This window comes from Vulpes lagopus, chromosome 8 (assembly GCF_018345385.1).
Source record: "Vulpes lagopus strain Blue_001 chromosome 8, ASM1834538v1, whole genome shotgun sequence".
Lineage (NCBI taxonomy): Eukaryota > Metazoa > Chordata > Mammalia > Carnivora > Canidae > Vulpes > Vulpes lagopus.
In genome coordinates, this window is record NC_054831.1 from 87,120,679 (window position 1) to 87,132,843 (window position 12,165).

General features: G+C 43.5%; 1 protein-coding gene across 10 annotated transcripts in view; it reads left to right on the top strand.

Annotated features, from left to right (window-relative positions):
* The window catches only part of ARHGAP26 (Rho GTPase activating protein 26), a 423,002-nt gene that overhangs the window by 93,689 nt on the left and 317,148 nt on the right, over window positions 1-12,165 (top strand). For 9 of the 10 annotated variants that reach the window (XR_005989292.1, XR_005989291.1, XR_005989293.1 and 6 more), the window contains exons 2-3: window positions 7,732-7,827; window positions 9,408-9,469. Coding sequence is in view for 7 of the 10 variants with exons in the window: in XM_041765130.1 (XP_041621064.1) it covers window positions 7,732-7,827; window positions 9,408-9,469 (158 nt within the window). In the remaining 3 variants the exon portion in view is untranslated. Of the gene's footprint in view, window positions 1-6,387; window positions 6,516-7,731; window positions 7,828-9,407; window positions 9,470-12,165 lie in introns of those variants that run through there. The other variant, XM_041765134.1, reaches the window with a different exon arrangement.

Below are 12,165 nucleotides of genomic sequence, written 5' to 3' on the forward strand. Positions count from 1 at the left end.
AGTGAAAGTCATATTCAATGTTTAAGTTGATCTTGTCTTTCTTCTTTATAAAAATATGGTTACCATTTCTTTGAGGATGAAGTCTGAATTCCTTAGCATTCCAGTCCTTCCATGATTCTTATCCCTTTTCCTTGTCTTCCATTCTTTCCATCAACCAGCTGCCTGCTGTTTCACCTTGGGTCCTCTGCTGTTGCATTTCTTTGCTTCCTGTTGCTACTTCTAGAATACCTTCCCATGCCTGTTTACTCTGCCCTGTACCTCCTCTGATTTCTATAAATCCAAATTACACTGATCTACTGAACTTTTAAGCCTCTTTTCAAATGCTACTCCCTTTTCTTTTTCTCTGGGAAGATTCTCCCAATGGCCTCACCTGGAATAATACCCTGCTTGCACTTCTGTAGCTCTCCCCCAATCTGATTGCAATAGTATGTTCTATTTAATTTATAAGTTCATATACAGTAGTCCTTCTCTCCTTTCCCCCATCCACAGAGGATATGTTGCAAGATCCCCAGTGGATGCCTGAAACTGCAGATAGTACTGAAACCTGTAGACTATGTGGTTTTTTTTTTTTCTTTTCCTGCACTTAGACTACACATACAAACCAATGGTAAAGTTTAATTTATAAGTTAGGCACAGTGAGATATTAACAACAATAATTATAATAGAACAGCTAAAACAATATACTATAATGAAAGTTATGTGCATGTGGACTCTCAAAATATCTTAGTGTACTCACCCTTGTGATGTGAGATGATAAAATGTCTACGTGATGAGGTGACATGAGGTAAATGATGTAGTCATTGTGACATAGCATTAGGTTACCACTGACCTTCTGACATTAAGTCAGGAGAGTCATCTGCTTCTAGAGTAAGGCGAATGGCAGGTAACTGAAACCACAGGAAAGGGGGGACTTACCGTACACAGATGAGATTCTCCTAAATTACATTCTCCTAGAGAACATGGAATGTATATGTATCCTTTTTTTATTTCTTTGAGTACATAGATATAAGAGTCTCAAATATTTGAGTAGGTTAGGCTATAGAGTAGAGTAGTTGAGAATTTTGAAGTCAGAGGGTCCAGGTTTCTTATACTGCCATTTATAGCTGTGTGACCATGGCACGTTGTTTAATCTCTGAATATGTTTTCCCATCTGCAAAATGGGAATTATAAATCCTACGTGTAGGATGATTATGAGGATGAAATGAGTTAAAGTACTTAGTAGGTACATGTTACATAGTAAGTACCCCGTAAATGAATACATCATGTATTTACACTCTTTTTAATGTAGATGAAGGTGAGTTTGGGTCTCCCATATTATTCTTAAAGGATGTTTCCATGTAAATAGAATTAGACATTTATCTGGAAAAAGGGTGAAGCCCCTTCTGCTGAATTTCATTTTTAAAATCAACTCTGAAAATAGCCTTAGTGCTCTGGCTAAGGAAAAACAAATTCTCCAGAGTCTGTGTTGGTTATGGCCTCATTTAGGAAATAGAGTTTTAGGGAAATGGCCTCAGGAAAAGCACATGGATGTATAATCAGAATGCACATGATGTAACATGGTGGTTGATATGGCTGGTGGGCATATCATCCTCTGGTGACATGAGCGGTTTTCTGAGTCTGTTCCAGCTAGATTTGAAAGAATGTAAGAGACATGCTTATAGTGACTTGATCCCTTCAGCTCTTCTCTATGTCTCAGGCTTGAGTGGATAAGATGAACACAGGTCCTTTGAATGTATTAGGGCACTTCTTCCCCCGTGGAGGCCAGGGCCCCTCCCTCCACTGCTGATTGAGTGCCCACTGAACATTTCCCTTCTCGACTCGGTGTCTTCATCAGCAGGACATGATCTGTGCCCAGCACTACATTTGAGGCTAGCTTTGTCATTTCTCCTTGGATTATTAGTACCCTTTCTCTGACCCAGTCTATCACCACCTAGTGGCCACAGGTAAGACTGCGTTACAGAAACTAGAATGCTACCAGGGGGTGGGTGGTGGTGGTGGTGGTGGTGGTGGTGGTATTTTGTTCTACTCAAGATTTCAACACTACCTCTTTTTGGTCCTGAAGTGCAGGGTTTCAGGCTGTAGAATGGTGCTTAACAAAGGAATGTCACTTGCTTTTCTTACAGTTAAGCAATGGCACTAGGTTTAAAATGCCACACGCAGACTGGGATAAATGCTCCCCAAGCACTGTTTCTGATAGGATGGGTTTTCAGCTTGCCCAGGCATGGGGAAAAAGAGAATTGTCTCTGGAAATTTACCTTTGTCTGTTTGACCTCCAGGTTTGGGGACAGGCTGGGACTGAAAGGGCACACATGGCTGTGGCCAACACCAGGCATGTTTATAGCCAATGTCTCCTGATCTCTTGGTATAGAGAAGGTTTTACTTCATGTGCTTGTTGTGGCTCTCTCTGCAGCGCTGTGGGAATCTTTCTCAACAGACAACATTAGGGCAGGTGGTTTTATGTTAACAGTGACCATTTCCTATATATACAAGCTTCAGCCAGACTTGTCTGAGCTTGAATTTTCTAATATATATATCTAATCTGCCTTTTTTCACCTGTGAATTATATAATCAGGAACTTCACCTTTGATGAGTACATAAACCAGTAGAGTGCCCAATTTACCTTCCCCCTTTGTTCTTTCTATGACTCCTGCTCTCAGCCAGGTGATGTGCTAGGTTGTAAGGATATATTGGTGAGCATGAAGGGACACAAGACACAATCCTCACCCTTAAGGGATTTACTAGTTGGGGAGGTATTAACAGAATTATCACCCGAACAATATAAAATTGCTATGAAGAAGGAGGTACAAAAAAAAAGGAGGTGCATAGGACTCAGAGTGAAGGTAGAGTAGGGCTTGGCCTCGTTACAGAAGTCAGGGCAGGCTTTTTAGAGGACTGAATCCTTGAGTTAAGGGCTCCAGGTACAAGTAGAACATTCTAGGAACTGGCAAAACCCAGAAAGGGAGTTGAAGGCCTAGGTCCCTCAAGGCCTCTCAGACTTTGGGAGGGACTTTGGTCTTAGTTTTTAGAGCTATGGGAATTCACCGCAGGATTCACTATTGGAGCTGATGTTAATGGTGGGAGAACTGATTAGAGGAACAAAAGTGGGTGTGGGGGACCAGAGCAGAGGCATTTGCAGTTACATGAGGCAAATGGTGGCATTTGATTGAGGTGTTGCTGATGGTGATGGGAAGAGTGAATAGAACTGAGAGGCTTAGGAGGATAGGTAGACATACTTGGGAAGGACACTGTGCTGGTAGGGACAACACATGAGTATGTGACTTTGACTTGTGTGGCTGGACATATGGTGGCACTTTTGCCAAACTGGGGATGCAGCAAGAGGCCTTTGGTTGGCCCTTTTTCAAGATGGTATGATAGGAGAGAGAGTTTGGTTTAGAGAGTGGTAAGGTTAGCTGAGAATGGGAGTTGTGGGCAAAGCTGCACTCTTGGGGACTCATGTCCACCTCTTAGCCCTCACTGCAGGTCCTCTTACTTGGCAATCTCAGATGTTCTACATGTAAGCCAACTTCTGTTACCATGCCCAGTCAGTTCAGTACAACATGTCTTTGAGGGCCTCCTTGTCCAGTCCTGTATCAGGCACTTACTTTGCATTATGCCAGGGAACCACTCATGCATAGTTCTGGAATCATTCCAGATACAAGGTGATCAGGCATAGAGAGTAAGTGTAATTGACTTTCAGACAAGGGAGAGATTAGCTAGGCCTGGGGATTTAGGTGTTTGTGCTTCAAGCAGCCAAGAGACCATTCTTGTTACAAGTACTTACCTTGGCACTCGGACTTCATTAGCTGTAATCAGTTTCTAAATCCAAGGAGGTGTAACCAAGGAATAAAAATTTTTATGGAGAGTTATATACAGTTCTGATAACTTTGGAAGTCAGAGAAAGGAAATAGATGTGCTGAAATAATTGTGATGATAAGGTTACCTTGAGTGCTTCATTATGTGTGTGTGCACATGGTGTGTTTGTATGTGCACATAGGTGTTTAACTTTCCCCAAGGAGAAAGTGGGAATGGCTTGACTTGTGGTACTGAGGTAAAACTTATGTAAATTAAGGTAGATCCTAACTTTAAGAAAAAGCATGAACCTTCTTTTACTGAAAAAAGAATTGGTACTTAGGTTAAATTCTCTTAACACTTTGTGCAGAAGAGTATCTGGGGAGGCACAGCATGGCATCCCCAGGAAGAGAAGGACACTTCCCCTTTGTTCCCCTAGTCAACAGACACCTTTGAGAGCAGTCCCCCAAAGCCCAGACTTCTAGCTGCTTCTGTGTCCCTTAGCTGCCTTGGTCTCCTCACTCAGAGGTGGAGGTGATTTAATTCTGTAAGGCAAATACTTGTCCTCCCCAGAAGCTGCCAGTTACGACTTCTCTCTGCTCTGGCCAGCGTTCTGCCTTTCTAGCAACAGATGTTTCTGCAAAGTAAATATCACTGACTTCTGGCACCTTCTCCTATCTTGCACTGGACATGAAACAGTGGGTTTATATGAGCAGGGTGTCATGACGTTTGGCATGCACTCAGCACCAGTACCAGCCTCTCTTCCTTCTCCACTCCTCTTACTGGCATGTGCGTGTTAGATTCCCTTTGTGTCAGAGTGAAGACTCCAGAAAGAAATCTCCCTGCAACTATTTGGAGAGTTGATTATCTACATAAGATGCCACCAGTTATTCTGGGTTGAAATATATAAGAATTAGTGTGTTTTAGGTGTTCTTTTTTTGGTGTCTTCTCCATTGTTCCATGTAACAGGGGTTTATCTCAACTGAGGTGAGGCATCATGGTATATCCACATATGCTACAAGGATCTCTGCTCCCAGGAGCTGATAGAGCCCCAGATCCCCACCTTTGAGCTGTGTGCTCTTATGTCCCTCCCGTAACTTAGCTGAGTTCTCAACACAGGTAGTCCTGCTTATTACCTTCCCTGGGTTCTGTCATTGCAAGATTCACACGTTAGGAAAGAATAGACCAGCCTTGCCTAGAATACCAAAGCTTACAGTATACTAAGTTCTGGGGCAGTCTGTCTCCCTCCGTCTCTTGACAATCTGATGGATAAGCTGAGGCTGACAACTTAGGTCAGGGGAGGCGACTTAAGAAGTTAGGCCTAAGCTAGGGTTAGTTACACCTTTAGTAAACAGTGGAGCTGAAATTTGAACCCAGGAGCCAGGTGTGGTTGGGGTGAGGGCAAGAGGCTGGGGAAGGGGCTGATTAGCCTACAACCAGGACCTTATGCAAGGCAGGTATAAAGGGGGAGTTCTTCCAAAGCAAAGTTGAGCTGCTGTTGCAAAGACTGGGGAGCAGATGCTGAAAAAGCAAAATACCCAGTGTCCCCCTATGCCTTTCCCAAAAGATTTCTCTCTCAGGTATGAGCCATTCAAGCCCATTGTGAATTCCTTTTCAGATTCCAGTAACTGGGATTCTTAGTATATCTAGCTGTGTTCCCTGGCCTACAACCCAGTATGAACTCCAGACCAGTACTCACCACCTAATTCTTCCATCAATGGGACAGGCCTCCTTATATCAGCTTCACAGGGCCCACATGGCTTCTCAGGTTTGTGTTGTGGTGGGGTGTCCTGTGTGTCATTCAGCAATGAAATAAAGTTACTTTCTGGTCATAAGCTAGCAGGCCCTGCTCCAGGTTAAATGGGTCCTCCTTTGAAAAGGCCCCACAAAGGCCCTGTTGTGCATTATTAGCCACTCCTTGATTGTCATTGGTAGTTGCCCTTGGCAGCACAACTTCTCAGGTGCATGTTGGGAGATTTCCTAAACCTAGCTTACATTTCACCTTTCTTCCACTTTGTGTAGATGCTTGTCCAGCTTGAGTCTTTCTTGCCTATGGGGGAGGCACAGAGGATTGTTAGGTGGATAGAGAAGCAACCCTATTCGTACTCTTGGCTCAAGGCCTTTGTGAGTTCCAATCAGGAGAACATTCTGACCATAATGGGACTGAGCACAGCCATGCCCATATTCTGTGCCTGATACCCCTTGGCCTTCTTGGGGGCTTTGTCTTCCACTATTAAAGGTGATTCTGCCTTTATCTCATCCTGCCCACTTGTGGCCTCCTGTCTTTCCTCCTCACAGTGTTCTGACTTTGAGATGACTCTTGTTTCTTTCTTGACTTGCTGGGGAGTGATTTGTGTTCTTAGGTATATCCTCAGCTTGGGTCGGCCAGTTTTAGGAGGTGCCTGATTCCTCTGCCAGCATCTTTGGGCTTTTTGCCAAGAACCATTCCGTTAAAGTGACTGAACCAAGGAGAGAACAGAGACTATTGGCTGTTGGCTTCTGGGTTCTCCTTTTCCACTTCAGGTGTCCTCCTCATTTGGTATAGAGCAGAGGCCCTTGCACAAGCTGTCTTGAGATTCATGTCATCTGAACACATAGGAGGATGGTCTCTGAGCAGGAGCCCCTGCTCTCTGTGTGGGAAGCCTGAGACCCAGACCTGAGAACAGCAGGACTGCTTAGCCGGGCTCTTCACTGGCAGCTACCGTTTGGAGGAAGCTCTGGGATTGGTGAGCTGCACATTACTGATTGAATTTGTATACCCTGCTCTATACACACACATTATTCAGGACATACTGAGCAGGATGTATTGCCAGGTACACAGAAGGGAAACAAACAAAACCAAAAGATGGAAAAAAAAAACCCCAAACAAACATGACTCCCAACTTTAAGGCACAGTCCTGGGAACTAATGAAGATGAGAACTGAATGCCATGGATGCTATTATTCCATTAGATTATGTTGATCTGTGAAGCCAGAATCCTTCCAACCTCCTTCTCATATCTCATTAAAGGCAGTCCATGTTGGCAGTTATGCCTCCTATTTTCCTCCTTTGGGAATTTGAACATAATACCATTTCTCTTTCAATAAGGGAAACATCCATGAGGGTAATTTGAATGATTAGCCTAATCTTCGGGAAGGCTGCACATGGAATTAAGTTAAGCACATTTGTACCGAGCAGCTGTGTCTGTCAGGCCACTTAAAGGTACCTGGCTGGTTTTATACCCTTAACAGAAGCTGAGGGTTCAGGAGGGATCATTGGCTTTTAATGCTGTCTTAAATAAAAGCTTTTTTTTTAAATTTGACAATTTGAATGTATCCAAGGGCTTGCTTTATAGATAACACATGTGGGGTGTGTTTTTACCCCAACTCAAAACATTGCCAGGGCTTTGTTCTTGTGGCGGGGAACGCGATGACCCAGGGAAATAGTTCAGACGGAAATTTGTCATGCTGGCTGGTCATTCTGCTCATGAAGGTTGTGAGAACCTGGCCTCACGTGTGCTTGAGTCAGAATAAGGAGTCCAGGAGCTCCTGTGCTGTGAGAATAGGGCACTTCATGCCCTTTCTTCCAGCTCCCTCTGACCTCCTGGGAGATCCACTGGCTGGGCTCATCCACAGGGATATAGATGCTGATACCCAATCTGACCTACGCTTCCTCCGTAGGTCTTCTTCCGTACGGATGCACATGACAGGACTCACTGCATGGCTTAAGGAATTAGAACTGGGGCCAGAATGGTTAAAGCAGTGTAGTGGAAATAGTAATTTTTCAGGCCAATCAGAATTTTACGTTAGAAACAGCTGTTCAGTATTTTGAGTTTACATTGTGTTTGGAATAAGCCTCAGGGACAGATCTGGCTGCTACATTAGTAGAAGGACTAAACCGTACAGCATATAGGAAAATCAGTTGATGTCAGTAATTCATATTTTTTACTCTTTTTCTTGCCAGATTTGTCTTTGGCGAAGAGGAAATTTGCCGATTCCTTGAATGAATTTAAATTTCAGTGCATAGGAGATGCAGAAACAGATGATGAAATGTGTATAGGTAAGTCATAACCATGAGTATGATAAGACGGGTCACTGTTTATCATAACTGTTGGTGACCTTGCTGAGCCTTTTCCCTGTGATAGGAAGTATCTAAGTGTCCTAAATTCAGAAATCATATCAGCAGTGGTGGGGGGCAGGGTGAAGTGAGGATCAGGAGCCAAGGGGCTATTCTGGGTTTCCCCTCAGAGTTCTGGGACTGCCTCTCTCAACCTCAGACCTGTAGGAGGAAGCTTGAAGGTTTGCAGTGGGGTTCTGCTCCCCACCCTCCTGTAGTGTTTTGCTTCTGGCTGCTTTTGTGACTTTTCTTTGCCCCAATCATGGTAGTAGTATAGAACTGAGAACAAGAACAGAAGATAGGTAGATAAGGGAAGAGTTGGAGATTGCAAATAATAGTTTGTGGGCTGAAGTCAGAATACAACCATGTTTTCTTTGGCACTCTTTTTTTTTTTTAAATTGAATTAACATATAAATTGAATTTGTGTAATGTTCTGGTTTTCTAGATTTTTAAAATTGGAGAATTTGATCAGCTGGCCCTACATTCAGGCCTGGCAGTAGTTGGCTAGAGCTAGGTAGCTGCCACTGCCTTCTGATGGACAGAGGAGTTTGGTGTTCAGCTCTCCTCTCCCTTTCCTTTACCAGAGGCTGAGGGTGGGGTTACCATTGATTACTTTGCTGTGCTACTTCTCTTTTCACTATTACCTTCTGTGCCTTATAGGCAATCCTGAGAACAGAGGATTTACAATATCAAGACACCTATCTTTGGCAGGGTCCAGTCATTGCCCTAAATTCTTCTTACATTTGGTCATCTTGGTTAGCTCCAGGGGTGAGCAAGGATTGAGAGAGCTGTCAAATGCTTATTGAATCCCTGTTGTCACACAGAGTGCCAGGATCTGAGGATGAGGGAAGGCAGCTGGGAGATAGCTGAGAGCAGTGGAAACGCATCATTGTAACTCCTGAAGCTCCCCAATATTACATGTATGTCCTGAATATCCTCAGGGTTATTGTACTTAATGCCTTTTGCCTTTGGGAATAATTTGGGTAAAGAAGACTCTCCATGTCTGACCACCATCCTGCAGGCTGCATTGTATCAATAGGTGGCTTGAGGACTCAGGAAGTGGAATCCAAGGAGAAGCCAGAGATGGGCTTCCATTGCGAGCTGCACTGATGTAGTTAGTTGTGGTGCCAGAGGAAAGGTTGGTTTCTGACGCAGCCCCACAACCAGAGTTGAAAAGGTCAAATCCTGAGCAGGAAATCCTTCAACTCCTAAGCGGAATTCTTCCCCTTCCAGCCTATGGTCTGGAAGCTGGCCAGCACCTCATCAGTCGTGGGTAGTCTCAGGAACAGGCAGGTCTTTGAAGGAAATCCTTTGCTAGTTAGAGTGCCAGGTGAAATTAACCTGCATTCAGGGTCATCCTGGATCGTTAATGATTAAAAGATAAGGGGAGCCTTGGGAAGCAATTGACTTTAGGATTCTGCATGTGCCAGGGGAATTCAATCCATAGCATAATAGCTGTACCTGGAAAGACTACCAAAAGCTCATTGCTCTATGTCACTTTCATGGCACTTTCTCTTTTCCAGCAAGGTCTTTGCAAGAATTTGCCACTGTCCTCAGGAATCTTGAAGATGAACGGATACGGATGGTGAGTATGTCTGGGCTGCTCTTGCTCTCATACAGTGTGGTTCATGTCAAGAGATTTGTTGTCAGAAGAACTGGGTTCTAGTCCAGCCTCTACCACTTGAGTGTTTTAAGCTCTTGAGCAAGCCTTATCTTCTCATCTTTGTAGAGTTGGAAACGTTTCACAAATGTTAAGAGATTACTATGGATAACTTTAGAACCACATTTATTGGCCTCCCAAAGATTCACTCTAAGGTGAACCTATAAGGTATGACTTATGGGTGGATCTTCTGAATTGTTTAACTTTTGGGGGCCTCTGATGCCCTATAGGCAAAGTGGGGATGAAGGTGTCACACTTTGCTCCTTGCTCTCCTTATCTTATTGAATTTATCCAAGTGAACCCTGCCCTTCAGGGTTATTCTGAAACACCTAACCCAGTGCCTGCCCTCTAGTATGCACCCAGTAAATGGGCACATAGTAAATGATGGTAATTATAAGAAGTTCTTCAAAAGGAGGTACTATGCAAATTTAAGAATCAAATGCTGATCTCTAAGTTCTTAAGAAATATCTTCTGTGTTCTAATTCTAATGTGGCTCAGCATCAATGGATGAGAGATTCCATATCCACAAGAAGTTCTTTTACATCCTCTCTTTAACCCTGAAATACCAAGAATGAAGCTGATTTGAAATCCTCCTGCTGGCGGCATGCTGATTTGTCCCCAAGAGTTCTTGTCCCCAAGCTAGTGGTGCTCTAGAGGCCTAGGAAGAGTCTATCTATCAATGAAGATTTTTCTTCTCTTCCCATGCTAAAACTGATCATTTGAAACTAAGTTCACTGTCTTAATCTGCTTAGACTGCCATAACAAAATACCCTGGGCTGGATGGCTTCCATAGCAAACATTGATTTCTCACAATTCTAGAGACTAGGTAGTCTAAGACCAAGGGATCAAGGAACCAACTGATTGGGTTCCTGGTGAGGACCCTTTTCCTGGCTTGCACATGGCTACCTTCTTGCTGTGTCCTTAAATGGCAGAGAAAGGGGGCAGAATGGCTCTTGGTTTTGGCTCAGAAGAAGGGCATTAATCCTATTGTGAGGACTCCACCCTGATGTTGTAATTACCTTCCAAAGACTCCATCTCCAGAAAGTGTCACGCTGGGGATGTTAAATGATAAAATGAGGCATATCCTATTTTTAAGACTTTGTTTAAACAAAAATTGGTTCAAATTGGACAGTACCAAACTGGAACTGTCTAGGAAAGCTCCACTGATAAGAACTATAGGGGAAAGACTTTTATGGAGAACATATGGAAGTAGCAAGGAAATTAAACTTGATTGGCTATATCTCAGGCTGTTGCCTTATTTGGGAAAGCCTAGTTGTTTCTATTTCTTAACCTTGAGGGTTTTGCAGCCATCGGTTTTGGTTGGCTTATGTAGGCTGTTAGAGCATTGGAGCCACCTACGTCTAGTGGCCTCTTTGTTTAATTAATTTAACAGAGGTTAGGGCTTCCCCTATAAGTTTTGTGGAGATGCTGTTCAGTCCATAGCCTCAACCAAGACATTATGTATGCACACATTTTTAATTTAACCCACATGATGACTTTGTGAGGTGGTACCTATATCATCTCAGGGTCTAAATGAAGATATTGAAGTTTAGAATGGTTAATAACATGCCTAAGATCATATAGTTAAATAGTGTCGCAGTCTGGATTCAAACCCAAATTTGTGTTAGACAAAGAATGGGGGAATTTCTTTGAAATTGCAAACAGCAGAAGCTCTCACCTCCTGCCCTGCACAGAGACCCTATTTTCCTTGATTGCTCATTTTTGGGTGCTTGAACCAGAATCAGAAGGCTGGTGGTTGCAGCAGGTTTGGTGGTGGGTGGAGTCAGGGGGAAGCTTGTCTGTGCACGTGCTATTGTGTGAGAAAGGGAAGTGATTCTTTTGAGTTTAATTCCTGGCCGAGTCACTATTTGTGGGTGGGGGGTGTGGTGAGCAAATAATGATGAAAACCCTGTAGATGCTATGGCCTGTGGTAAGAGAACAATGACTGGATTATACTCTTCAGCTTGCCTCTGCAATTTTATTATTTATGTCAGTGAACTGAGTTTCTTCTGTGTGTGTCTGAGTATCTCACCATTACAAGCCCCTTCCCCATCTCCTCACTCTATGGCAGCCTCATCAGTTCAGCTCAGCATTGCAAAGCTGTACCTTTTTGGGGAGCCTTCTCTGACTCCTTGGTGTATTTGGCCATGCTTTGTATATTCTTAGTATCCAGTTCATGTCTCTGGATTCTCCACTTACCACCTTGTGTCTGATAATCATTGCATGTGTCTTTTTCATAATAAGTAGGAGTTCTTGAAGTGCTGTAGTGGGCTTCTGTGTCCCCAGCATCAGCACAGTGCTTGGAACTGAGTGGAAATAACATAGTCTTAGATTCTTAGACCCAGAACAACCTTACTTCTCACTGTATGTAGTCTTTCATTGGCCACATGGGAAAACTGAGGTCTAGTGAACATGAATAGCAAGCAGTAGAAGGACTGGGACAGGATCTTGGACATCTTGGTTCCCAGATGAGTAGTTACTGCTTTTGTGTATTTAGCTTCTCCTTAAGGCTAGATTGTCAACTACTGGAGCAACTTGGGAAGTATAAAATACACTGATGCCTGGGACGAAGTACAGAGATTCTGATTTTATTGGTTTGAAGTTTAGGCTGGACATTGGGA